Source organism: Scyliorhinus torazame, chromosome 31, assembly GCF_047496885.1.
Source record: "Scyliorhinus torazame isolate Kashiwa2021f chromosome 31, sScyTor2.1, whole genome shotgun sequence".
NCBI classification, from domain to species: domain Eukaryota; kingdom Metazoa; phylum Chordata; class Chondrichthyes; order Carcharhiniformes; family Scyliorhinidae; genus Scyliorhinus; species Scyliorhinus torazame.
In genome coordinates this window covers 6,031,856-6,058,870 of record NC_092737.1, presented here as the reverse complement: position 1 = coordinate 6,058,870, position 27,015 = coordinate 6,031,856, and the positions used below count along the sequence as shown (strand labels likewise).

The window sequence follows — 27,015 nt, the reverse complement described above, 5'->3', positions numbered from 1 at the left end:
ACAGTGCGGCACTCCCTCAGTACTGATCCTCTGATAGTGCGGCACTCCCTCAGTACTGACCCTCTGACAGTGCAGCACTCACTCAGTACTGACCCTCTGACAGTGCGGCACTCCCTCAGTACTGACCCTCTGACAGTGCGGCACTCCCTCAGTACTGACCCTCTGACAGTGCGACACTCCCTCAGTACTGACCCTCTGACAGTGCGGCACTCCCTCAGTACTGACCCTCTGACAGTGCGGCACTCCCTCAGTACTGACCCTCTGACAGTGCGGCGCTCCCTCAGTCCTGACCCTCTGACAGTGCAGTAGAATTTACAGTACAGAAGGAGGCCATTCGGCCCATCGAGTCTGCACCGGCCCTTGGAAAGAGCGCCCTACTTAAGCCCACACCTCCACCCTATCCCCGTAACCCAGGAACCCCACCTCACTGTTTTGGGCACTAAGGGCAATTTTGGACACTAAGGGCAATTTATCGCGGCCAATCTTTGGACTGTGGGAGGAAACCGGGGCACCCGGAGGAAACCCACGCACACACGGGGAGGACGTGCAGACTCCGCACAGACAGTGACCCAAGCCGGGAATCGAACTCGGGACCCTGGAGCTGTGAAGCAACAGTGCTAACCGCTGTGCTACCGTGCCGACCACACGTGGCAGGCTCTCCATACGAGGGATCACCCTGGTCAACCTCCTCTGTGCCGCCTCCAATGATGTTCCTTCCCTCAAATAAGGGGAGCACGGCCGTTTGCCTCACTTGCCGGCCTTGGTGCCGGAGAACCCGCCGAGGAGGGTTCTCCTCCTCCGGGACTTGGCTATCCCGCCCGGGGGCAGGGGAGTTTGGGGTGGAGCTGTGAAGTACCTGTGCTAACCACTATGCTACCGTGTTATGCCTTTTAGCTTTGACAAAGGGTCACCTGGACTCGAAACGTTCGCTCTTTTCTCTCCTTCCAGATGCTGCCAGGCCGGCTGAGATTTTCCAGCATTTTCTCTTCCGGTTTCTGATTCCTATATCCGCAATAATTAGCTTCTCCCTGTTGATAAGTGACGAGAGAGGCTCTGCAGCCCTGCGGAGTCCTTACCGTGACAGGACGACCACCATGGCGTACAGGTCAATGGCACTATCGGCAACCCTCTTCAGCAGGAACTGTTCGTCTGGACAAATACACAAAGCACGAGAGAGTTAGCAGCTCCTGGAAGGGGCACTGCTTCCTGCCTCTACCCCAGCGTCATAACGCCAGGACAGAGACCGCAGGTCAGGGCACGGCCAGAGACTGGAGCAGATAATCCAAGCTGACAATCCCAGGGTGCCGCACTGTCAGAGGGTCAGTACTGAGGGAGTGCCGCACTGTCAGAGGGTCAGTACTGAGGGAGTGCCGCACTGTCAGAGGGTCAGTACTGAGGGAGTGCCGCACTGTCAGAGGGTCAGTACTGAGGGAGTGCCGCACTGTCAGAGGGTCAGTACTGAGGGAGTGCCGCACTGTCAGAGGGTCAGTACTGAGGGAGTGCCGCACTGTCAGAGGGTCAGTACTGAGGGAGTGCCGCACTGTCAGAGGGTCAGTACTGAGGGAGTGCCGCACTGTCAGAGGGTCAGTACTGAGGGAGTGCCGCACTGTCAGAGGGTCAGTACTGAGGGAGTGTCGCACTGTCAGAGGGTCAGTACTGAGGGAGTGCCGCACTGTCAGAGGGTCAGTACTGAGGGAGTGCTGCACTGTCAGAGGGTCAGTGCTGAGGGAGTGCCGCACTGTCAGAGGGTCAGTACTGAGGGAGTGCCGCACTGTCAGAGAGTCAGTACTGAGGGTGTGCCGCACTGTCAGAGGGTCAGTACTGAGGGAGTGCCGCACTGTCAGAGGGTCAGTACTGAGGCAGTGCCGCACTGTCAGAGGGTCAGTACTGAGGGAGTGCCGCACTGTCAGAGGGTCAGTACTGAGGGAGAGCCGCACTGTCAGAGGGTCAGTACTGAGGGAGTGCTGCACTGTCAGAGGATCAGTACTGAGTGGGAGCCGCACTGACTGCACTCGGGGACAGACTTGTCATTAACCAGAGGCGAGGCCACGTTGGATTTGGTTTTGGGTAATGAACCAGGCCAGGTGTTGGATTTGGATGTAGGAGAGCACTTTGGGGACAGTGACCACAATTCGGTGACGTTTACGTTAATGATGGAAAGGGATAAGTATACACCGCAGGGCAAGAGTTATAGCTGGGGGAAGGGCAATTATGATGCCATTAGACGTGACTTGGGGGGGATAAGGTGGAGAAGTAGGCTGCAAGTGTTGGGCACACTGGATAAGTGGGGCTTGTTCAAGGATCAGCTACTGCGTGTTCTTGATAAGTATGTACCGGTCAGGCAGGGAGGAAGGCGTCGAGCGAGGGAACCGTGGTTTACCAAGGAAGTGGAATCTCTTGTTAAGAGGAAGAAGGAGGCCTATGTGAAGATGAGGTGTGAAGTTTCAGTTGGGGCGATGGATAGTTACAAGGTAGCCAGGAAGGATCTAAAGAGAGAGCTAAGACGAGCAAGGAGGGGACATGAGAAGTATTTGGCAGGAAGGATCAAGGAAAACCCAAAAGCTTTCTATAGGTATGTCAGGAATAAGCGAATGACTAGGGAAAGAGTAGGACCAGTCAAGGACAGGGATGGGAAATTGTGTGTGGAGTCTGAAGAGATAGGCGAGATACTAAATGAATATCTTTCGTCAGTATTCACTCAGGAAAAAGATAATGTTGTGGAGGAGAATGCTGAGCCCCAGGCTAATAGAATAAATGGCATTGAGGTACGTAGGGAAGAGGTGTTGGCAATTCTGGACAGGCTGAAAATAGATAAGTCCCCGGGACCTGATGGGATTTATCCTAGGATTCTCTGGGAGGCCAGGGAAGAGATTGCTGGACCTTTGGCTTTGATTTTTATGTCATCATTGGCTACAGGAATAGTGCCAGAGGACTGGAGGACAGCAAATGTGGTCCCTTTGTTCAAAAAGGGGAGCAGAGACAACCCCGGCAACTATAGACCGGTGAGCCTCACGTCTGTAGTGGGTAAAGTCTTGGAGGGGATTATAAGAGACAAGATTTATAATCATCTAGATAGGAATAATATGATCAGGGATAGTCAGCATGGCTTTGTGAAGGGTAGGTCATGCCTCACAAACCTTATCGAGTTCTTTGAGAAGGTGACTGAACAGGTAGATGAGGGTAGAGCAGTTGATGTGGTGTATATGGATTTCAGCAAAGCGTTTGATAAGGTTCCCCACGGTAGGCTATTGCAGAAAATACGGAGGCTGGGGATTGAGGGTGATTTAGAGATGTGGATCAGAAATTGGCTAGCTGAAAGACAGAGGGTGGTGGTTGATGGGAAATGTTCAGAATGGAGTACAGTCACAAGTGGAGTACCACAAGGATCTGTTCTGGGGCCGTTGCTGTTTGTCATTTTTATCAATGACCTAGAGGAAGGCGCAGAAGGGTGGGTGAGTAAATTTGCAGACGATACTAAAGTCGGTGGTGTTGTCGATAGTGTGGAAGGATGTAGCAGGTTACAGAGGGATATAGATAAGCTGCAGAGCTGGGCTGAGAGGTGTCAAATGGAGTTTAATGTAGAGAAGTGTGAGGTGATTCACTTTGGAAGGAATAACAGGAATGCAGAATATTTGGCTAATGGTAAAGTTCTTGAAAGTGTGGATGAGCAGAGGGATCTAGGTGTCCATGTACATAGATCCCTGAAAGTTGCCACCCAGGTTGATAGGGTTGTGAAGAAGGCCTATGGAGTGTTGGCCTTTATTGGTAGAGGGATTGAGTTCCGGAGTCGGGAGGTCATGTTGCAGCTGTACAGAACTCTGGTACGGCCGCATTTGGAGTATTGCGTGCAGTTCTGGTCACCGCATTATAGGAAGGACGTGGAGGATTTGGAGCGGGTGCAGAGGAGATTTACCAGGATGTTGCCTGGCATGGAGGGAAAATCTTATGAGGAAAGGCTGATGGACTTGAGATTGTTTTCGTTGGAGAGAAGAAGGTTAAGAGGAGACTTAATAGAGGCATACAAAATGATCAGGGGGTTGGATAGGGTGGACAGTGAGAGCCTTCTCCCGCGGATGGAAATGGCTGGCACGAGGGGACATAGCTTTAAACTGAGGGGTAATAGATATAGGACAGAGGTCAGAGGTAGGTTCTTTACGCAAAGAGTAGTGAGGCCGTGGAATGCCCTACCTGCTACAGTAGTGAACTCGCCAACATTGAGGGCATTTAAAAGTTTATTGGATAAACATATGGATGATGATGGCATAGTGTAGGTTAGATGGCTTTTGTTTCGGTGCAACATCGTGGGCCGAAGGGCCTGTACTGCGCTGTACCGTTCTATGTTCTAACCGTTTTCCTCACGGGATGTCTTTTCCACATTCAGCCGCTTTGTTGCTCACCTACGATTCTCTTCCCGTACTTCAACAGCAAGACTTCTGTGCAGCCTCCAAACCTTTCAATTGCTTTTACCACCTGAAGGACAAACAGAGACCTTTACCCACGGCGCACACTGCACAATGTCACGAGCATGGTGGGCATTCGCTTCTTACCGCCTGCTCCTCCCAGTAAAGAATCCAACACTGTCGCACCATCCCCAACCATCTGCCTGGTCTCCAAATCCCTCAATTTGTCTGGTAGATATCTCTCAATCTCAGATTTAAAATGATTAATTGTGCCCCCAGAATCTACTGCTTTTTGGGGCCAAGTCTTTTGACAGTCTGTGGGGATTGCCGGAATTTCAGATATATATATTGTGTTACGTGTTAAACGCCCGCGGTTCCTGTGTGTCTGGCTCGACTGCAGTAAGGGTTTTGAAAATCCTGCTTTAAACGTCAGTGGGGCTGCAGAGGGGTAACTAAAGCATCGTAAAAACAAGATCATCGTTCATTCCAACCACCTAGCGTTTACCCAAATAGGGCTAATGGAATTTTGTTTATAGAAAGGAGGTTCCCTGGGGTTGTAGTTCCCCCGAAAGATGGCCATAAGTGGTGTAGAGATTGTTGGTGTAAACTTTATGCTTTGATCACATGCTGGGATATGAATTAATGCCTGCTTATTTTCTGCTGAGGCAGTGAACTGTGGACGAAGAGCGACTCTGACAGATGTATCCTCCAAAGACAGCGGGTCAAGTGAGGACCAGTGCTCCATGGACTGCAGGTGCTGTTATTCTAAGCGGTCAAGACAGCTGCGAGAGGAAGGGTGGCCTCTAAATCCACATCTCGGACTGGCAACTCATGACCTTATGTAATCACGCGCGCAACATATGGATTGGACAAAAAGTAAGCTACTGTGTAAAGAATTGCTAACCATATAACTGCGACCGAAGAAAATTGATTGGCTGTATGTCAATGAGAATGCGAACTAATTCTGTGTTGAAAGGGTATATTAACACAGTTTTAAGCCACAGCTCAGGGAGAAAGTCTAAGGAGTCCAGGAGCTTTCTCCCAGAGCTCTGTAAACAATAAATTGCTTCTTTTGCTCATGTTAAGGTCTACTTGCGAATATTTTCACCCAACAGAGATGATGTAATTAACGGGAGGGGCTGAAGCAGTCTGGAGTTGAGTTTCAGTTTGAGATTTAGCCATGAACAGAAGAGTGTTTTTGACAAATTCTGGGAAGTTAAGCAGTAGTTTGACACAGGCAGGAATCTGCAGGCCGTTTCCTGAAGAATCTCTCCCTCTAAAAGCATTTTCTCCAGGACATCCCTGTACAGCAAGTATTCCCGGGTTTGCTAACTGTATTTAAAAGTGGATTTTGTCCTGAGATGGGTTTTGCTTGATTGGAGATAAAGATAACCATTAGGAGATAAAGTGTGTCATTTTATGGTTAAGCATTGTTTAGCTGGTAATTTTAAGCTGTGCCTTATATGACATTAAAGTTATTTTAATACTGTGTTTGTAATAAAGTTTGTTTTAATATACCGTATCCCTATTTGTGCGTGTGGGTCACTCCTGAAGCGAAGTATCCTTCCCTCACAGTTTCAATATTGGGGTTTCTGTCCTACATCCTAGCAACTGTTGGGGTCTGGTCTGGGATCAGAAAAGGTCCTACACCCCTCTGCGTGACAAAAGATGTGGGGGGTTCCCTCCCTTGTTTTTGGTGGGCGGGTATAGTGGAGAATCGAGGGGGGGCGGGGGTCTCAAAATGGCGGGATTTCCCTTCTCAATTGTCCCTGCCCCGCCCAGCCAGTGACGTGATGGGCGGGGACCCCATTTGAACTCCCCCCACGTCTCCACAGCTCCCGGAAAATGTTTCCCGGCCCTTTCGACATCCAGAAAGCCCGACCGATATTTCTGGGAATACAAGTCTAATTGTATCAACGTTTCTCCTTGGCAGGGGGGGGCCTTGGGCTGCTGAAACTCTGATCAAATGTTATCATCTGATGACGGGGGGGGGGGGGGGGGGGTTCCACTCACCGTCTGACGTGAGGAGATGGTTTGAGCCACATTAAAATACCCAGCTTTTATACTTTGTGAAAGTCTGATTCATTATGGGCAATGAGAAGGACCGTCTCCCCATCCCCCGCTGTCACCCCACAACACCCACCTCCTGTCACCACATTAATGATTTAAACTGGTGACGCTGAAGTTACACGAGGGTGAAATCAAAGCACGTTTAAGTGGGTGTCGGAGGTCTGAAATAACAAATAGTGCTGGAAAAACCCGGCAGAGAGAAGAGAGAGTGAGAGAGGGAGCGAGAGAGGGAGAGCGCGAGGGAGAGCGCGAGGGAGAGCGCGAGGGAGCGAGAGAGGGAGAGCGCGAGGGAGAGCGCGAGGGAGAGCGCGAGGGAGAGCGCGAGGGAGAGCGCGAGGGAGAGCGCGAGGGAGCGAGAGAGGGAGCGAGAGAGGGAGCGAGAGAGGGAGCGAGAGAGGGAGCGAGAGAGGGAGCGAGAGAGGGAGCGAGAGAGGGAGCGAGAGAGGGAGCGAGAGAGCGAGAGAGGGAGAGAGCGAGAGAGGGAGAGAGGGAGCGAGAGAGGGAGCGAGAGAGGGAGCGAGAGAGCGAGAGAGGGAGAGCGCGAGGGAGAGCGCGAGGGAGAGCGCGAGGGAGAGCGCGAGGGAGAGCGCGAGGGAGAGCGCGAGGGAGAGCGCGAGGGAGAGCGCGAGGGAGCGAGAGAGGGAGCGAGAGAGGGAGCGAGAGAGGGAGCGAGAGAGGGAGAGCGCGAGGGAGAGCGCGAGGGAGAGCGCGAGGGAGAGCGCGAGGGAGAGCGCGAGGGAGACCGCGAGGGAGAGCGCGAGGGAGAGCGCGAGGGAGAGCGCGAGGGAGCGAGAGAGGGAGCGAGAGAGGGAGCGAGAGAGGGAGCGAGGGAGAGCGCGAGGGAGAGCGCGAGGGAGAGCGCGAGAGAGGGAGCGAGAGAGGGAGAGCGCGAGGGAGAGCGCGAGGGAGAGCGCGAGGGAGCGAGAGAGGGAGCAAGAGAGGGAGCGAGAGAGGGAGAGCGCGAGGGAGCGAGAGAGGGAGCGAGAGAGGGAGCGAGAGAGGGAGCGAGGGAGAGCGCGAGGGAGAGCGCGAGGGAGAGCGCGAGGGAGAGCGCGAGGGAGAGCGCGAGGGAGAGCGTGAGGGAGCGAGAGAGGGAGCGAGAGAGCGAGAGAGGGAGAGCGCGAGGGAGAGCGCGAGGGAGCGAGAGAGGGAGCGAGAGAGGGAGCGAGAGAGGGAGCGAGAGAGGGAGCGAGAGAGGGAGCGAGAGAGGGAGCGAGAGAGGGAGCGAGAGAGGGAGCGAGAGAGGGAGCGAGAGAGCGAGAGAGGGAGAGAGCGAGAGGGAGCGAGACAGGGAGAGAGGGAGAGAGCGAGAGAGGGAGAGAGCGAGAGAGGGAGCGAGAGAGGGAGCGAGAGAGGGAGAGCGCGAGGGAGAGCGCGAGGGAGAGTGCGAGGGAGCGAGAGAGGGAGCGAGAGAGGGAGCGAGAGAGGGAGCGAGAGAGGGAGCGAGAGAGGGAGCGAGAGAGGGAGCGAGAGAGGGAGCGAGAGAGCGAGAGAGGGAGAGAGCGAGAGGGAGCGAGACAGGGAGACAGGGAGAGAGCGAGAGAGGGAGAGAGCGAGAGAGGGAGCGAGAGAGGGAGCGAGGGAGCGAGAGAGGGAGCGAGAGAGGGAGCGAGAGAGGGAGCGAGAGAGGGAGCGAGAGAGGGAGCGAGAGAGGGAGCGAGAGAGGGAGCGAGAGAGGGAGCGAGAGAGGGAGCGAGAGGGAGCGAGAGAGGGAGCAAGACAGGGAGAGAGGGAGAGAGCGAGGGAGAGAGAGGGAGCGAGAGAGGGAGCGAGAGAGGGAGAGAGGGAGAGAGCGAGAGGGAGCGAGACAGGGAGAGAGGGAGAGCGCGAGAGAGGGAGAGAGCGAGAGAGGGAGCGAGAGAGGGAGCGAGAGAGGGAGCGAGAGAGGGAGCGAGAGAGGGAGCGAGAGAGGGAGCGAGACAGGGAGAGAGGGAGAGAGCGAGGGAGAGCGCGAGGGAGCGAGAGAGGAAGCGAGAGAGGGAGCGAGAGAGGGAGTGAGAGAGGGAGCGAGAGAGCGAGAGAGGGAGAGAGCGAGAGAGCGAGAGAGGGAGAGAGAGAGAGGGAGAGAGGGAGAGAGGGAGCGAGAGAGCGAGCGAGAGAGCGAGAGAGGGAGCGAGAGAGGGAGCGAGAGAGGGAGCGAGAGAGGGAGCGAGAGAGGGAGCGAGAGAGGGAGCGAGAGAGGGAGCGAGAGAGGGATCGAGCGAGCAAGCGAGGGAGCGAGAGAGGGAGCGAGAGAGGGAGCGAGAGAGGGAGAGCGCGAGGGAGAGCGCGAGGGAGAGCGCGAGGGAGAGCGCGAGGGAGAGCACGAGGGAGAGCGCGAGGGAGAGCGCGAGGGAGAGCACGAGAGAGAGCACGAGGGAGAGCACGAGGGAGCGAGAGAGGGAGCGAGAGAGGGAGAGCGCGAGGGAGAGCGTGAGGGAGCGAGAGAGGGAGCGAGAGAGGGAGACCGAGAGAGGGAGAGCGAGAGAGGGATCGAGAGAAGGAGAGCAAGAGAGGGACAGCGAGAGCGTGAGAGGAGCGAAAGAGAGGGAGCGAGAGAGGGACAGCGTGAGTGAGAGAGAGAGGGAGCGAGAGAGAGGAAGCGAAAGAGAGAGAGGGGGAGCAAGAGAGGGACAGCGAGAGCGTGAGAGAGGGAGTGAGGGAGAGGGAGTGAGAGGGAGAGAGAGGGGGAGAGAGAGAGGGAGAGAAGGGTGCGAGAGAGTGAGCGAGAGAGGGAACGAGGAGACAGAGGGAACGAGAGAGAGAACGAGGGAGAGAGCAAGGGAGAGAGAGGGCGAGAGAGGGAGCGAGAGAGAGAGCAAGGGAGAGAGCAAGGGAGAGAGAAAGGGAGAGAGAGCAAGGGAGAGAGGGAGCGAGAGAGGGAGTGAGAGAGGGAGTGAGAGAGTGAGCGAGAGAGTGAGCGAGAGAGTGAGCGAGAGAGTGAACGAGGAGACAGAGGGAACGAGAGAGAGAGCGAGGGAACGAGAGAGAGAGCAAGGGAGAGAGAGAGCAAGGGAGAGAGGGGGCGAGAGAGAGCAAGAGTGAGAGCGAGAGAAAGAGGGAGAGAGAGATGGAGCGAGGAGGGAGTGTGAGAGAGGGAGTGCGAGAGGGAGCGGGAGAGGGAGCGGGAGAGGGAGCGGGTGAGAGAGCGGGAGAGGGAGCGGGAGAGGGAGCGGGAGAGGGAACGCAACAGGGAGCGCGACAGGGAGCGCCTGGGAGGGCATGAGAGTGAGAGAGGGTGCGAGAGAGAGTGAGAGCGTGCGAGAGAACAAGAGAGAAAGCGAGAGAGGGTGAGAGAGAGAGAGAGAGAGCACGAGAGAGGGTGAGAGAGAGAGTGCGCGAGGGAGGAGAGAGAGAGAGCGAGAAAGCGAGAGAGAGCGCATGAGAGAAAGCGAGAGAGGGCGCGAGAGAGGGCGCGAGAGAGGGAGCGAGAGAGGGAGCGAGAGAGGGAGCGAGAGAGGCAGCGAGAGAGGCAGCGAGAGAGGCAGCGAGAGAGGCAGCGAGAGAGGGACAGCAAGAGAGGGAAGGCAAGAGAGGGACAGCGAGAGAGGGACAGCGAGAGCGCGAGAGAAGGAGCAAAAGAGAGGGATCAAGAGGGGGATCGAGAGAGGGATCGAGAGAGGGAGCGAGAGAGGGAGCGAGAGAGGGAGCGAGAGAGGCAGCGAGAGAGGCAGCGAGAGAGGCAGCGAGAGAGGCAGCGAGAGAGGCAGCGAGAGAGGGAGCGAGAGAGGCAGCGAGAGAGGGAGCGAGAGAGGCAGCGAGAGAGGCAGCGAGAGAGGCAGCGAGAGAGGCAGCGAGAGAGGGACAGCAAGAGAGGGACAGCAAGAGAGGGACAGCGTGAGAGGGACAGCGAGAGAGGGACAGCAAGAGAGGGACAGCAAGAGAGGGACAGCGTGAGAGGGACAGCGAGAGCGCAAGAGAAGGAGCAAAAGAGAGGGATCGAGAGAGGGATCGAGAGAGGGATCGAGAGAGGGATCGAGAGAGGGAGCGAGAGAGGCAGCGAGAGAGGCAGCGAGAGAGGCAGCGAGAGAGGCAGCGAGAGAGGCAGCGAGAGAGGCAGCGAGAGAGGGACAGCGAGAGAGGGACAGCAAGAGAGGGACAGCGAGAGAGGGACAGCGAGAGAGGGACAGCGAGAGAGGGACAGCGAGAGAGGGACAGCGAGAGAGGGACAGCGAGAGCGCAAGAGAAGGAGCAAAAGAGAGGGATCGAGAGAGGGATCGAGAGAGGGAGCGAGAGAGGGAGCGAGAGAGGCAGCGAGAGAGGCAGCGAGAGAGGCAGCGAGAGAGGCAGCGAGAGAGGCAACGAGAGAGGCAGCGAGAGAGGCAGCGAGAGAGGCAGCGAGAGAGGGACAGCGAGAGAGGGACAGCGAGAGAGGGACAGCGAGAGAGGGACAGCGAGAGAGGGACAGCGAGAGAGGGACAGCAAGAGAGGGAGCGAGAGAGGGACAGCGAGAGAGGGACAGCGAGAGAGGGACAGCGAGAGAGGGACAGCGAGAGAGGGACAGCGAGAGAGGGACAGCGAGAGAGGGAGCGAGAGAGGGAGCGAGAGAGGCAGCGAGAGAGGGAGCGAGAGGGACAGCGAGAGGGACAGCGAGAGAGGGACAGCGAGAGAGGGACAACGAGAGAGGGACAGCGAGAGAGGGACAGCGAGAGAGGGACAGCGAGAGAGGGACAGCGAGAGAGGGACAGCGAGAGAGGGACAGCGAGAGAGGGACAGCGAGAGAGGGACAGTGAGAGTGTGAGAGAAGGAGCGAAAGAGAGGGAGCAAGAGATGGACAGCGTGAGTGAGAGAGAGAGGGAGCGAGAGAGAGGAAGCGAAAGAGAGAGAGGGGGAGCAAGAGAGGGCCAGCGAGAGCGTGAGAGAGGGAGTGAGGGAGAGGGAGCGAGAGTGAGAGAGGGAGCGAAAGAGGGAGAGAGAGGGAGAGAGAGAGGGGGAGAGAGAGGGAGCGAGAGAGGGAGCGAGAGAGTGAGCGAGAGAGTGAGCGAGAGGACAGAGGGAACGAGAGAGAGAGCAAGGGAAAGAGAGAGCAAGGGAGAGAGAGAGAGCGAGGGAGAGAGCAAGGGAGTGAGGGGGCGAGAGAGGGCGCGAGAGAGGGAGCGAGATATAGCAAGAGTGAGCGCGAGAGAAAGAGGGAGAGAGAGATGGAGCGAGGAGGGAGCGCGAGAGGGAGCGCGAGAAGGAGTGCGAGAGGGAACGAGGAGACAGAGGGAACGAGAGAGAGAGCAAGGGAGAGAGGGAGCGAGAGAGAGCAAGAGTGAGAGCGAGAGAAAGAGGGAGAGAGATGGAGCGAGGAGGGAGTGTGAGAGAGGGAGCGAGACAGGGAGCGCGAGAGGGAGCGCCTGGGAGAGCATGAGAGTGAGAGTGAGAGAGGGTGCGAGAGAGAGTGAAAGCGCGCAAGAGAACGCGCGCGCAAGAGAAAGCGCCTGAGAGAGTGTGTGAGAGAGAGAGAGAGTGCGCGAGAGAGAGAGTGCGAGAGAGAGAGTGCGAGAGAGAGGGAGCGAGGAGAGAGTGAGAAAGAGCGAGAGGGAGCGTGAGAGGGAGCGCGAGAGGGAGAGCGAGAGGGCGAGAGCAAGAGAGAAGGCGATAGAGAGAGGGTGAGAGAGAGCGAGTTAACGTTTCGAGTCCAATATTCTTTTCAGAATAGGTCTGAAGAAGTCACATTGGACTCGAAACAGTAACTCGTTTCTCTCTCCCTCTCTCTCTTGCTCTCTATCTCTCCATCGCTGTGACCAGAGCTGCTGACCTTTCCGATCTCTTCATTCTGCTTTAATTACACAAAGGGCGATGCAAGAAACTGGAGTTGGGCCAAGAGAAAGTGAACAAAATGTTGTCGCGACAAACTGACAGCAATAAACTCTGCCCAAAGTTAGCATCAGTTGTGGGAGGGGGAGGCAGGGGAACTTTAACAGTTTACAAGCTTGGTTTCAGGAGAGAAAACTTTGGCGTGTTAAATTAAGATTCTGTTACTCATTTCGGAACAGAGTTCAATCAACTCACCTCGACCAAGAAAAAAAAAAATCACACTTTAGGTTTCAAAGCAGCATCATTTCAGAGAGAAGATTGGTTCAGAGGGTATCTCAGCCGTGTTTAGGGGCAACAAGCTCTCGGGTTGTTAGGTTGTGGGTTTGAATCCCAAAATAGGGATGAAATCCCGGTGCAGATTTGACACCAAATCGCAATTTTCCATCACCTCGGCCAAGGCGTGAATGCGCTCCGGAACGCACGTACAGTAAACACCGCCTGCATGTCATAAGCGGGTCTGACCCGGGATTCTCCGGAGCCTCCGAGATTCTCCGCCTCCGAGGGGGGGGGGGGCAGGAGGTGGGCTGTGGGGTCGGGGTGGATGGGCATGGGTCGCCATGGCCACAGCCGGCTAGGCAGCCATGCAGCTGCGCGCGCCGCTAACGGCCCGCCTTGAACCTAGTGCCACCGGTCGGGTGGGTGTCCCCCCAGAACACCCCTCCCCAAACCATATGCTCTCTTTCCCCAGCCGACCCATCAGCTGTACGGGCGTGTCCAGCACAGCCAGCGCCACCATGTTGGCTGGATGGGTGTGTGTGGGGAGTGTAATGAGTGTGTGCGGCTGGGATGAGTGTGTGTGGGGAGTGTAATGTGTGTGTGCGGCTGGGATGAGTGTGTGTGGGGAGTGTAATGTGTGTGTGCGGCTGGGATGAGTGTGTGTGGGGAGTGTAATGTGTGTGTGCGGCTGGGATGAGTGTGTGTGGGGAGTGTAATGTGTGTGTGCGGCTGGGATGAGTGTGTGTGGGGAGTGTAATGTGTGTGTGCGGCTGGGATGAGTGTGTGTGGGGAGAGTAATGTGTGTGTGTGGCTGGGATGAGTGTGTGTGGGGAGTGTAATGTGTGTGTGCGGCTGGGATGAGTGTGTGTGGGGAGTGTAATGTGTGTCTGCGGCTGGGATGAGTGTGTGCAGGGAGTGTAATGTGTGTGTGCGGCTGGGATGAGTGTGTGTGGGGAGTGTAATGAGTGTGTGCGGCTGGGATGAGTGTGTGTGGGGAGTGTAATGTGTGTGTGCGGCTGGGATGAGTGTGTGTGGGGAGTGTAATGTGTGTGTGCGGCTGGGATGAGTGTGTGCAGGGTGTGTAATGAGTGTGTGCGGCTGGGATGAGTGTGTGCAGGGAGTGTAATGTGTGTGTGCGGCTGGGATGAGTGTGTGTGGGGAGTGTAATGAGTGTGTGCGGCTGGGATGAGTGTGTGTGGGGAGTGTAATGTGTGTGTGCGGCTGGGATGAGTGTGTGTGGGGAGTGTAATGTGTGTGTGCGGCTGGGATGAGTGTGTGTGGGGAGTGTAATGTGTGTGTGCGGCTGGGATGAGTGTGTGTGGGGAGTGTAATGTGTGTGTGCGGCTGGGATGAGTGTGTGTGGGGAGTGTAATGTGTGTCTGCGGCTGGGATGAGTGTGTGCAGGGAGTGTAATGTGTGTGTGCGGCTGGGATGAGTGTGTGTGGGGAGTGTAATGAGTGTGTGCGGCTGGGATGAGTGTGTGTGGGGAGTGTAATGTGTGTGTGCGGCTGGGATGAGTGTGTGTGGGGAGTGTAATGTGTGTGTGCGGCTGGGATGAGTGTGTGCAGGGTGTGTAATGAGTGTGTGCGGCTGGGATGAGTGTGTGCAGGGAGTGTAATGTGTGTGTGCGGCTGGGATGAGTGTGTGTGGGGAGTGTAATGAGTGTGTGCGGCTGGGATGAGTGTGTGTGGGGAGTGTAATGTGTGTGTGCGGCTGGGATGAGTGTGTGTGGGGAGTGTAATGTGTGTGTGCGGCTGGGATGAGTGTGTGTGGGGAGTGTAATGTGTGTGTGCGGCTGGGATGAGTGTGTGCAGGGTGTGTAATGAGTGTGTGCGGCTGGGATGAGTGTGTGCGGGGAGTGTAATGTGTGTGTGCGGCTGGGATGAGTGTGTGCAGGGTGTGTAATGAGTGTGTGCGGCTGGGATGAGTGTGTGTGGGGGAGTGTAATGTGTGTGTGCGGCTGGGTGACTGTGTGTGGGGAGTGTAATGTGTGTGCGGCTGGGATGAGTGTGTGTGGGGAGTGTAATGAGGGTGTGCGGCTGGGATGAGTGTGTGCGGGGAGTGTAATGTGTGTGTGCGGCTGGGATGAGTGTGTGTGGGGAGTGTAATGAGTGTGTGCGGCTGGGATGAGTGTGTGTGGGGAGTGTAATGTGTGTGTGCGGCTGGGATGAGTGTGTGTGGGGAGTGTAATGTGTGTGCGCGGCTGGGATGAGTGTGTGTGGGGAGTGTAATGTGTGTGTGCGGCTGGGATGAGTGTGTGCAGGGTGTGTAATGAGTGTGTGCGGCTGGGATGAGTGTGTGCGGGGAGTGTAATGTGTGTGTGCGGCTGGGATGAGTGTGTGCAGGGTGTGTAATGAGTGTGTGCGGCTGGGATGAGTGTGTGCGGCTGGGATGAGTGTGTGCGGGGAGTGTAATGTGTGTGTGCGGCTGGGATGAGTGTGTGCGGGGAGTGTAATGTGTGTGTGCGGCTGGGATGAGTGTGTGTGGGGGAGTGTAATGTGTGTGTGCGGCTGGGATGAGTGTGTGTGGGGGAGTGTAATGTGTGTGTGCGGCTGGGATGAGTGTGTGTGGGGAGTGTAATGTGTGTGTGCGGCTGGGATGAGTGTGTGTGGGGAGTGTAATGTGTGTGTGCGGCTGGGATGAGTGTGTGCGGGGAGTGTAATGTGTGTGTGCGGCTGGGATGAGTGTGTGTGAGGAGTGTAATGTGTGTGTGCGGCTGGGATGAGTGTGTGTGGGGGAGTGTAATGTGTGTGTGCGGCTGGGATGAGTGTGTGTGGGGAGTGTAATGTGTGTGTGCGGCTGGGATGAGTGTGTGCGGGGAGTGTAATGTGTGTGTGCGGCTGGGATGAGTGTGTGTGGGGAGTGTAATGTGTGTGTGCGGCTGGCATGAGTGTGTGCGGGGAGTGTAATGTGTGTGTGCGGCTGGGATGAGTGTGTGTGGGGAGTGTAATGTGTGTGTGCGGCTGGGATGAGTGTGTGGGGGGAGTGTAGTGTGTGTGTGCGGCTGGGATGAGTGTGTGTGGGGAGTGTAATGTGTGTGTGCGGCTGGGATGAGTGTGTGCGGGGAGTGTAATGTGTGTGTGCGGCTGGGATGAGTGTGTGCAGGGTGTGTAATGAGTGTGTGCGGCTGGGATGAGTGTGTGCGGGGAGTGTAATGTGTGTGTGCGGCTGGGATGAGTGTGTGTGGGGAGTGTAATGTGTGTGTGCGGCTGGGATGAGTGTGTGTGGGGAGTGTAATGTGTGTAGGAGGCTGGGATGAGTGTGTGTGGGGAGTGTAATGTGTGTGTGCGGCTGGGATGAGTGTGTGCGGGGAGTGTAATGTGTGTGTGCGGCTGGGATGAGTGTGTGCAGGGAGTGTAATGAGTGTGCGGCTGGGATGAGTGTGTGCGGGGAGTGTAATGTGTGTGTGCGGCTGGGATGAGTGTGCGCGGGGAGTGTAATGTGTGTGTGCAGCTGGGATGAGTGTGTGTGGGGGAGTGTAATGTGTGTGTGCGGCTGGGATGAGTGTGTGTGGGGAGTGTAATGTGTGTGTGCGGCTGGGATGAGTGTGTGTGGGGAGTGTAATGTGTGTGTGCGGCTGGGATGAGTGTGTGTGGGGAGTGTAATGTGTGTGTGCGGCTGGGATGAGTGAGTGTGGGGAGTGTAATGTGTGTGTGCGGCTGGGATGAGTGTGTGTGGGGCGTGTAAGGTGTGTGCGGCTGGGATGAGTGTGTGCGGAGTGCGTAATGAGTGTGTGCGGCTGGGATGAGTGTGTGTGGGGAGTGTAATGTGTGTGTGCGGCTGGGATGAGTGTGCGCGGGGAATGTAATGTGTGTGCACGGCTGGGATGAGTGTGTGTGGGGGAGTGTAATGTGTGTGTGCGGCTGGGATGAGTGTGTGTGGGGGAGTGTAATGTGTGTGTGCGGCTGGGATGAGTGTGGGTGGGGCGTGTAATGTGTGTGTGCGGCTGGGATGAGTGTGTGTGGGGTGTGTAATGTATGTGTGCGGCTGGGATGAGTGTGTGTGGGGAGTGTAATGTGTGTGTGCGGCTGGGATGAGTGTGTGTGGGGAGTGTAATGTGTGTGTGCGGCTGGGATGAGTGTGTGTGGGGAGTGTAATGTGTGTGTGCGGCTGGGATGGTGTGTGTGGGGAGTGTAATGTGTGTGTGCGGCTGGGATGAGTGTGTGTGGGGAGTGTAATGTGTGTGCGCGGCTGGGATGAGTGTGTGTGGGGAGTGTAATGTGTGTGTGCGGCTGGGATGAGTGTGTGTGGGGAGTGTAATGTGTGTGTGCAATGTCTGGGAAGAAAATTGAGATGTCGGGCCTCAAAAGTAGCGATCTCAGGATGGCTACCGGTGCCACCGGCTAGTCAGAACAGAAATAGCAGGATGTATCGGACAGATACGTGGCTGCAGAGATGGAAGGACACACAGAAAGGGAATGGTGGTGGAGGTGCACTGCTGATTATAGAAAATATTGATACAATATTGAGGAAAGATGGTAACTATGATGGTATGAGGCATGAGCTGGCTATGATGGACTGGGAAACATTACTAAAAGGAAGGACAGCGGACAGGCAATGGCAGCATTCAAAGAACGAATAGGTGAACTCCAAGTTACTATTTGGCGCAAGAGTAGAAAGGGAAATGTGGCCAAACCATGGCTTAAAAATTAGAAATAGTATTAGTTTCAAAGAAGAGGCATACAAATTAGCAAGAAAAAACAATAGACCTGAGGATAGGGGATGTTAAACTTTCAGCAAAGGCGGACCAAGAGATTGATTAAGAAGGGAAAAATACAATCCAAGAGTAAGCTAGCGGGGAACATAAAAACTGACTGGAAAAGTCTCTACAGGTATGTAAAGAGAAAGAAATTGAGAAAAACAAATGAAGGTCCCTTACAGTCAGAAACGGGGGAATTTGTAACAGGGAACAAAGATATCGCTGAGGAACCATAATTCGTACTTTGAAAATTAAAATTAAAATTAAAATTAAAGAAAATTAGTATTCGTAGAGAAATTGTTTTGGGAAAATTAATGGGATTGAAGACGGACAAATCTCCCGGGCCTGATAATCTTCATCCCAGAGTTCTTCAGGAAGTGGCCCTAGAATTAGTAGATTTATTGGTGGTCATTTTCCAAAACTCTTTGGATTCTGGAATGGTTCCTACCGAGTAACCCTGCCATTCAAAAAGGGAGGTAGAGAGAAAACAGGGAACTATAGACCAGTGAGCCTAACGTCAGGAGTGGGGAAGTTGCAGGAGTCCATTATCAAGGATTTCATAGCCAAGCATTTGGAAAGCAGTGGTGTAATCAGAAAAGGTCAGCATGGATTTACGAAACAGGAATCATGCTTGACAAATCCACTGGAATCCTTTGAAGATGTAACTAGTAGAGTTGAGCAGGGAGAACCGGTGGATGTGGTTCATTTAGACTTTCAGACAGCATTCGACAAGGTCTCACATAGCAGATTACTATGTGTAGTTGAAGCGCCTGGGATTGTGGGTTGTGTCTTAAGATGGATAGACAGCTGGTTCGTAGACATGAAGCAAAAGTTGGGTCTTATTTCGATTGGCAGTTAGTGACTAGTGGGGTATCGCAGGGATCCGTTCTAGGGCCCCAACTGTTCACATTATATATTAATGATTTGGACGAGGGAACAAAATGTATTATCTCCAAATTTGCAGATGATACAAAGCTGGGTGGGAGGGTGAGCTGTGAGGGGGCTACAGAGATGCTTCAGTGGGATTTGGACAGGCTGAGAGAGTGGGCACATGCATGGCAGATGCAGTATAATGGTGATAAATGTGAGGTTATCCGTTTCGGTAGCAAAAATAGGGAGGCAGATTATTATTTGAATGGGTGTAAATTGAGAGAGGCGGATACTCAGCGAGACCTTAGTGTCCTCGTGCATCAGTCACTGAAAGTAAGCGCGCAGGTCAAGCAGGCAGCAAAGAAGGCAAATGGTATGTTGGCCTTCATAGCGAGAGGATTTGAGTATAGGAATCGAGATGTTTTACTGCAATTGTACAGGGCGTTGGTGAGGCCACACCTGGAGTATTGTGGGCCGTTTTGGTGTCCCTATCTGAGGAAGGATGTTCTTGCTGTGGAGGGAGAGCAGCGAAGGTTTACCAGACTGATTCCTGGGATGGCGGGACTGACAGACGAGGAGAGACTAAGTGGGTTAGGATTGTATTGATTGGAGTTTAGAAGAGTGAGAGGGGATCTCATAGAAACTTATAAAATTCTAACAGGATTGGACAGGGTAGATTCATAAAGGATGTCCCTGATGGTGGGGGAGTCCAGAACTAGGGGGCATAGTTTGAGGATAAGGGGTAAACCTTTTAGGACTGAGGTGAGGAGAGATTTCTTCACCCAGAGAGCGGGGAATCTGTGGAATTCACTCCCACAGAAAGTAGTTGAGGCCAAAGCGTTGTAATTTCAGGCAGGAATTAGATACAGCTCCTGGAGCTACAGGGATCGAGGGATATGGGGGAGGGGGATCGGGGTATTGAACTGGATGATCAGCCATGATCATAATGAACGGCAGAGCAGGCTCGAAGGGCCGAATGGCCTCCTCCTGTCCCTATTTTCTGAGTTTGTTTCTATGCATGGTGTTGTCAATTGTTGTGAAAACCCACCTGGTTCACTGACGTCCTTTAGGGAAGGGGAAATCTGCCGCCCTGACCCGGCCTGGCCTACACGTGACTCCAGGCCCACAGCGATGGGGTTGACTCGTAACTGCCCCTCTGAAATGGCCGAGTGAGACGCGCAGTTCAAGGGCAATAGGGGACGGGCAACAAATGGAGACCCAGCCCAGCGAGGCCCATTGAACCGTGGTCTCCAGAAGTTGTCAATGGTTATGTAGAAATGTTAATTCGCTCCTTCTGCCCTCGCTGATACGGTTTTTCCTCTCACATCATCAAATCCGAAATAAGCAAAAACACAATTTGCCCCCCCCCCCCCTCTCCAACCTCCTGCCCAGCTGGAGGACCTGTGTTGGCCGAATGGATTGGTCCATGGATAGCTGGATCTCCCGGTACCGTGGGAGCAGGTTTGGGGCCTGTTGGGACAGCAGTATCACAGTGACGGTAACGTACTCACCAGCTCGCCGCTGGGGTTCAGCTCTGGGTGCACGCTGCCGCTCAGGGTGACGCCTGTGCTCAGGCCAGCCTTCCTGCAACAATGCCAGAGACAAAAAGATCGGGTGAGGGAGGAGAGGGAGCACTGCCTCGTGTTCGCGCTTCACCCGAAGAGTACTGGACGGTTCGCCGCCCAGCACACGTTTCTTCACTTTGTTGTCCTCTGCTGATGCATGAGCTCGGGTCAGGCACCACTTGCACTCCACACCACTTACACTCCAGCTACAGACATCACATTCACAGCTCTTCGATCGCAAAGGGGTGACTAAGCCAAATCAGACCGACGGGGGCACTGACACCCATCAGACACACCACTGGGACCAGTTAGTTAGGGCTTTTACTGAGCTGAGAGATGCCGGGGCCTTGGAGCACGAGAGAGGCGAACTCGAAAGAACAGAGAGACAGAGACGTGTGTGCCGCACTGTCAGAGGGTCAGTACTGAGGGAGTGCCGCACTGTCAGAGGGTCAGTACTGAGGGAGTGCTGCACTGTCGGAGGGTCAGTACTGAGGGAGTGCCGCACTGTCAGAGGGTCAGTACTGAGGGATTGCCGCACTGTCAGAGGGTCAGTACTGAGGGAGTGCCGCACTGTCAGAGGGTCAGTACTGAGGGAGTGCTGCACTGTCAGAGGGTCAGTACTGAGGGAGTGCCGCACTGTCAGAGGGTCAGTACTGAGGGAGTGCCGCACTGTCAGAGGGTCAGTACTGAGGGAGTGCCACACTGTCAGAGGGTCAGTACTGAGGGAGTGCCGCACTGTCAGAGGGTCAGTACTGAGGGAGTGCCGCACTGTCAGAGGGTCAGTACTGAGGGAGTGCCGCACTGTCAGAGGGTCAGTACTGAGGGAGTGCCGCACTGTCAGAGGGTCAGTACTGAGGGAGTGCCGCACTGTCAGAGGGTCAGTACTGAGGGAGCGCTGCACTGTCAGAGGGTCAGTACTGAGGGAGTGCAGCACTGTCAGAGGGTCAGTACTGAGGGAGTGCCGCACTGTCAGAGGGTCAGTACTGAGGGAGTGCCGCACTGTCAGAGGGTCAGTACTGAGGGAGTGCCGCACTGTCAGAGGGTCAGTACTGAGGGAGTGCTGCACTGTCAGAGGGTCAGTGCTGAGGGAGTGCCGCACTGTCAGAGGGTCAGTACTGAGGGGGTGCCGCACTGTCAGAGGGTCAGTACTGAGAGAGTGCCGCACTGTCAGAGGGTCAGTACTGAGGGAGTGCCGCACTGTCAGAGGGTCAGCACTGAGGGGGTGCCACACTGTCAGAGGGTCAGTACTGAGGGAGTGCCGCACTGTCAGAGGGTCAGTATTGAGGGAGTGCCGCACTGTCAGAGGGTCAGTACTGAGGGAGTGCTGCACTGTCAGAGGGTCAGTACTGAGGGAGTGCTGCACTGTCAGAGGGTCAGTACTGAGGGAGTGCTGCACTGTCAGAGGATCAGTACTGAGGGAGCGCCGCACTGTCAGAGGGTCTGTACTGAGGGAATGCCGCACTGTCAAGAGGGTCAGTACTGAGGGAGTGCCGCACTGTCAGAGGGTCAGTACTGAGGGAGTGCCGCACTGTCAGAGGGTCAGTACTGAGGGAATGTTGACAGAACACATCATTAATATGTGAAAGGAAAAATCAAAGAAGTACTTTTGATTGGTGACGAGCCTGAACTGGCCCATCGCACCAAGATGGAATCACTAACCTTTTTACCCGTTTGCTAATCTCACCGATTAGCAGGTTGGCATTTCCAATCGGGTTCTTCAGCGCTCTCTGCAGCCCCTTCAGGTGATTTCCAGCGGTCTGTGCAATTGGGAGCAAAGGTCAGTCTCGGTGAGTCACCTTCACATGAACACCGTGGCCAGAAACATTCGTCCCAAACAGGTCAAAGGGGAAAGGTCATCGGGTTTGAATAAGGTTCTTATGGCAGTCGGATGTGAAGAGTCGGGAGTCCAGGGAGCGTGAGCAGCGGGGGGAGGGCCTGTGGCGGTGTGTGTGTGTGGAAGGTCGGTTGGCAGGAGTTCATTTGATGGCAAGGTGGAGAGGTGGGGGGGGGGGGGGGGGCAGGTAGAAATCTGGGAGCATTCAGGTACAGGAGGATATTGCAGGTATCGGGGCCAGGGGGGGGGGAAACACCCGGAGCACACCCACCTTCTGAGCCCCTCCCTTCCGGTCCGCAGATTTGTAATATTAGTACATTCCTACCCACCTAACCATCCATCCTCCTCCTCCACACGGTAAGGGACTCACATTACCGAGTGCACACTCTGGATGTGACTCTTGCAGAAGAGGGAGACTTGTTGTCCAAGATTTCCGTCCTGCATGGATCAGGACAAATGCAAGCATGCCAAATTTCGGAAAATGACGACAATTACAGTGTGTGCTGTGATTGTGTAAAAGTATTTTAAAATGTATTTTTATTTGGTTTTTCACATTTTATACATAAAACAAAACAATGCAAAACACCAAAATCAGCAGAAACCCCACCCCATTCAACCATCTAACACCCCCAATAACTCAAATAGCCTCCCATCCCGACACCCCACCCCTGCCCCTCTTGATTGTGTGAAATTTGGTTTTCTTGTGTTTGTCCTGATCCTGATGCGAAATTTGACGTTCTTGCGTTTGTCCGAATGTGAAATTTTACAATCTTGTAATGAAATGAAAAATGAAAATCGCTGACTGTCACGAGTGGGCTTCAAATGAAGTTCCTGTGAAAAGCCCCTAGTCGCCACATTCCGGCGCCTGTTCGGGGAGGCTGGTACGGGAATCGAACCCGCGCTGCTGGCCTGCCAGGGTCTGTTTAAAGGCCAGCTATTTAGCCCTGTGCTAAACCAGCCCCCTTGTGGACGCGGTGGTGAAGGCACGGGTCAGAAATCCCCAGCAAAGTGTCTCTTTTTCAGTCATTTTCGAGGATGAGATTGTGTTCGTCAGTTTGTGCATGTTCACGGAGTCCCTTTATACACTCAGCTCCTCTGGAAAGGAGTTGGACAGAAACGTGGGAAGGTGAATTGTGGGGAACAGGGATATAATTTGGCTGAAGTGATGAGATAGTTAGTGGAACTCCATTTTTGATGTTTGAAGGGTTTTCACTGACTGCCCAGCACCGGTTGCCTGGCAGTGATCAGGTGAGCTCAGTTAGTAACTTGCCGGCAATGGTGAGGTCTCACTATCTATGGATCTGTGCATAGAATTTACTGCACTGTAAATTCTAAGTACACAGTGGAAAAGGCACGACCTTCCAGATCTCGTAGCTCACACTCGGAATGAGTACGAGCGTAGGCCAGTCACGCAATCCCTTGGCACTGTCATCAAACACAAAACGGAGCAAGTAAGAGGGGTAGGAAGGGCTGGATGGTGCAGTTGTTACAGAGGCCTAGGGTAAAGCACTGTTCCTCGCTCCCCCTCCACCGCCACCAGAACCAGCCCAATTGCTGACCACTGTGCCAGCAACCCCCACACCATCGGAAAGGCGATGGACTCGGGCTCTGTCGCGAAGCTCCCTGTCAAACGCCGCCGTGACGCATCTCATCAGGAGTGTGCTGGGTGGCTGAGGTACGAGGAACACGCGCAAAACCTTGGACGACAACACCGGGGGTGGAAACTGAACACTTACCTGAATGCCATTGAGTGCAACGAAAAGTCGGAGGATATCATTTGTTCCCTCGAAGATGCGGAAGATCCGAAGATCCCTCAATACCTGCTCAACCCCAGCATCCTAACAGCAGATAAAGCGGGTTAGAACGCATCGCTGCGGGACCTCCATTTGAAAATTCTCACCGTTGTTCAAGCCCGTCCCTGGTCTCGCCGCCCCCACCCCATATCTCTGACACCACCCCCACCAAGATCAATGGGTTGCCGATTGGTCAATTCGAGGGCACTGTAAAAACAACTTGAGTACATATAAAGAGAGGCTGCTGGGACACTCGGCGTTAGTTGGTAGGAGACAGACATGTGCAAAGCTGTAATCTGTAAATATCAAGAAATGGCTTTGTTCCTGGTATGATACTTCATCTGGCTTGGATCCGTTTTACAAAGATCTTTAGGTTAATTGGGGATAGGCCTAATGGGCCGAATGGCTTCCCTCTGAACTGTAAAAGCCTAGCTGTGATTTCTGGCTGTTTTCTCAATCCCGTATTGGCCTCAGCTGACGGTATACAAGATTTGGGGTACTGTGTATGGTTAAGGCCTGGTACAGATCTAAGAAAGAATCAACAAATAAGGCTAGACTTCACAAAAATACCCAAAAGGGGGAAACTAAATCGACACAAATAAGACGTAAACGGGTATGATACAGTCGGCATTACGGAGACATGGTTGCAAGGTGACCAGGGATGGAAACTGAACATCCAGGGGTATTCTGCATTTAGACAAAAGGAAAAGGTGGGGGCGTGGCACTGCTGGTTAAAGAGGGAATTAACACGACAGTGAGGACGGATATTAGCCCCAGTGATGTGGAATCCGTATGGGTAGAGCTGAGAACCAGCAAGGGGCAATAAACGGGCGTGGTGATGTTGGGAGTGGCCTTAAACAGGAAATTAGAGACAAGCGGTTGAATAAACTCGGTTTGTTCTCACTGGAACGACGGAGGTTGAGGGGCGACCTGATAGAGGTCTACAAAATTATGAGGGGCATAGACAGAGTGGATAGTCAGAGGCTTTTCCCCAGGGGAGAGGGGTCAGTTACTAGGGGGCATAGGTTTAAGGTGAGAGGGCCAAGGTTTAGAGTAGATGTACGAGGCAAGTTTTTTTACACAGAGGGTAGTGGGTGCCTGGAACTCGCTACCGGAAGAGGTGGTGGAAGCAGGGACGATAGTGACATTTAAGAGGCATCTTGACAAATACATGAATAGGATGGGAATAGAGGGATATGGACCCAGGAAGTGTAGAAGATTGTAGTTTAGTCGGGCAGTATGGTCGGCTCGGGCTTGGAGGGCCGAAGGGCCTGTTCCTGTGCTGTACATTTCTTTGTTCTTTGTTCTTTGTTATACCGACAGGACGGGTATAAAAGGCAGAAGACACGTTGATAATCTGGCACTGACCTTCATGAAGCCCATTCCGCCCATGAGCTGGATACATTCATCTGCTACAACCCAGGCAGCCTCCTGCAGAGAGAGCGTCAGGAGCTTCAGGGGGATTGTATCCGGATAATTCCACCATTCAGGGGAGTGATTCTGTCTCCCCCACTGACACCCCACCACATGCAGCCCCCCACCCCTCCCCCCCAACGACCCCCCTCGTAATTTTGTCACTGCCCAAGCATCACAGCGGGTGCTTTCCAAACACGAATAGAACTGCAACCTGTAAGGCAACCGGTCTTAGCTATGGGGCAGGTGAGGAGGGATGGACCTAGCTCGCTCGGGATTACCCGATCCCCGGGAAGGGGGGGGGGGGGGGCAACAGCACGAGTCCCAAGGCACTCGGGCACTATGGCAACTTTCCCGTGAGTAACACTCACCCCTCTGAGTCAGAGTGCCTTGGGTGAGTCAAAATCTAGAGACTAAACACATAATCCAGGCTGATATTCGCACTGCCAGTACTGAGGGAGTGCCGCACTGTCAGAGGGTCAGTACTGAGGGAGTGCCGCACTGTCAGAGGATCAGTACTGAGGGAGTGCCGCATTGTCAGAGGGTCAGTACTGAGGGAGTGCCGCACTGTCAGAGGGTCAGTACTGAGGGAGTGCCGCACTGTCAGAGGGTCAGTACTTAGGGAGTGCCGCACTGTCAGAGGGTCAGTACTGAGGGAGTGCCGCACTGTCAGAGTGTCAGTACTGAGGGAGTGCCGCACTGTCAGAGGGTCAGTACTGAGGGAGGCCGCACTGTCAGAGGGCCAGTACTGAGGGAGTGCTGCACTGTCAGAGGGTCAGTACTGAGGGAGTGCTGCACTGTCAGAGGGCCAGTACTGAGGGAGTGCTGCACTGTCAGAGGGTCAGTACTGAGGGAGTGAAGCACTGTCAGAGGGCCAGTACTGAGGGAGTGCCGCACTGTCAGAGGGTCAGTACTGAGGGACTGCCGCACAGTCAGAGGGTCAGTACTGAGGGAGTGCTGCACTGTCAGAGGGTCAGTACTGAGGGAGTACCGCACTGTCAGAGGGTCAGTACTGAGGGAGTGCTGCACTGTCAGAGGGTCAGTACTGAGGGAGTGCCGCACTGTCAGAGGGTCAGTACTGAGGGAGTGCCGCACTGTCAGAGGGTCAGTACTGAGGGGGTGCCGCACTGTCAGAGGGTCAGTACTGAGGGAGTGTCGCACTGTCAGAGGGTCAGTGCTGAGGGAGTGCCGCACTGTCAGAGGGTCAGTGCTGAGGGAGTGCCGCACTGTCAGAGGGTCGGTACTGAGGGAGTGCTGCACTGTCAGAGGGTCAGTACTGAGGGAGTGCCGCACTGTCAGAGGGTCAGTACTGAGGGAGTGCCGCACTGTCAGAGGGTCAGTACTGAGGGAGTGCCGCACTGTCAGAGGGTCAGTACTGAGGGAGTGCCGCACTGTCAGAGGGTCAGTACTGAGGGAGTGCCGGACTGTCAGAGGGTCAGTACTGAGGGAGTGCCGCACTGTCAGAGGGTCAGTACTGAGGGAGTGCCGCACTGTCAGAGGGTCAGTACTGAGGGAGTGCCGCACTGTCTGAGGGTCAGTACTGAGGGAGTGCCGCACTGTCAGAGGGTCAGTACTGAGGGAGCGCCGCACTGTCAGAGGGTCAGTACTGAGGGAGTGCCGCACTGTCAGAGGGTCAGTACTGAGGGAGTGCCGCACTGTCAGAGGGTCAGTACTGAGGGAGCTCTGCACTGTCAGAGGGTCAGTACTGAGGGAGTGCCGCACTGTCAGAGGGTCAGTACTGAGGGAGTGCCGCACTGTCAGAGGGTCAGTACTGAGGGAGTGCCGCACTGTCAGAGGGTCAGTACTGAGGGAGTGTCGCACTGTCAGAGGGTCAGTACTGAGGGAGTGCCGCACTGTCAGAGGGTCAGTACTGAGGCAGTGCCGCACTGTCAGAGGGTCAGTACTGAGGGAGTGCCGCACTGTCAGAGGGTCAGTACTGAGGGAGTGCCGCACTGTCAGAGGGTCAGTACTGAGGGAGTGCCGCACTGTCAGAGGGTCAGTACTGAGGGAGTGCCGCACTGTCAGAGGGTCAGTACTGAGGGAGTGCCGCACTGTCAGAGGGTCAGTACTGAGGGAGTGCCACACTGTCAGAGGGTCAGTACTGAGGGAGTGCCGCACTGTCAGAGGGTCAGTACTGAGGGAGTACCGCACTGTCAGAGGGTCAGTACTGAGGGAGCTCTGCACTGTCAGAGGGTCAGTACTGATGGAGTTCCGCACTGTCAGAGGGCAAGTACTGAGGGAGTGCCGTACTGTCAGAGGGTCAGTGCTGAGGGAGTGCCGCACTGTCAGAGGATCAGTACTGAGGGAGTGCCGCACTGTCAGAGGGTCAGTACTGAGGGAGTGCTGCACTGTCAGAGGGTCAGTACTGAGGGAG

At 54.8% G+C, this 27,015-nt stretch overlaps 1 protein-coding gene across 2 annotated transcripts in view; it reads right to left on the bottom strand.

Annotated features, from left to right (window-relative positions):
• The window catches only part of acadvl (acyl-CoA dehydrogenase very long chain), a 169,061-nt gene that overhangs the window by 8,317 nt on the left and 133,729 nt on the right, over positions 1 to 27,015 (bottom strand). For both annotated transcript variants that reach the window (XM_072493234.1, XM_072493233.1), the window contains 6 exons: positions 24,597 to 24,659; positions 23,172 to 23,273; positions 21,261 to 21,358; positions 19,548 to 19,620; positions 4,398 to 4,470; positions 1,077 to 1,149 (listed from right to left, as the gene is read on the bottom strand). In XM_072493234.1, the coding sequence (XP_072349335.1) occupies positions 1,077 to 1,149; positions 4,398 to 4,470; positions 19,548 to 19,620; positions 21,261 to 21,358; positions 23,172 to 23,273; positions 24,597 to 24,659 (482 nt within the window). The remainder of the gene's footprint in view (positions 1 to 1,076; positions 1,150 to 4,397; positions 4,471 to 19,547; positions 19,621 to 21,260; positions 21,359 to 23,171; positions 23,274 to 24,596; positions 24,660 to 27,015) is intronic.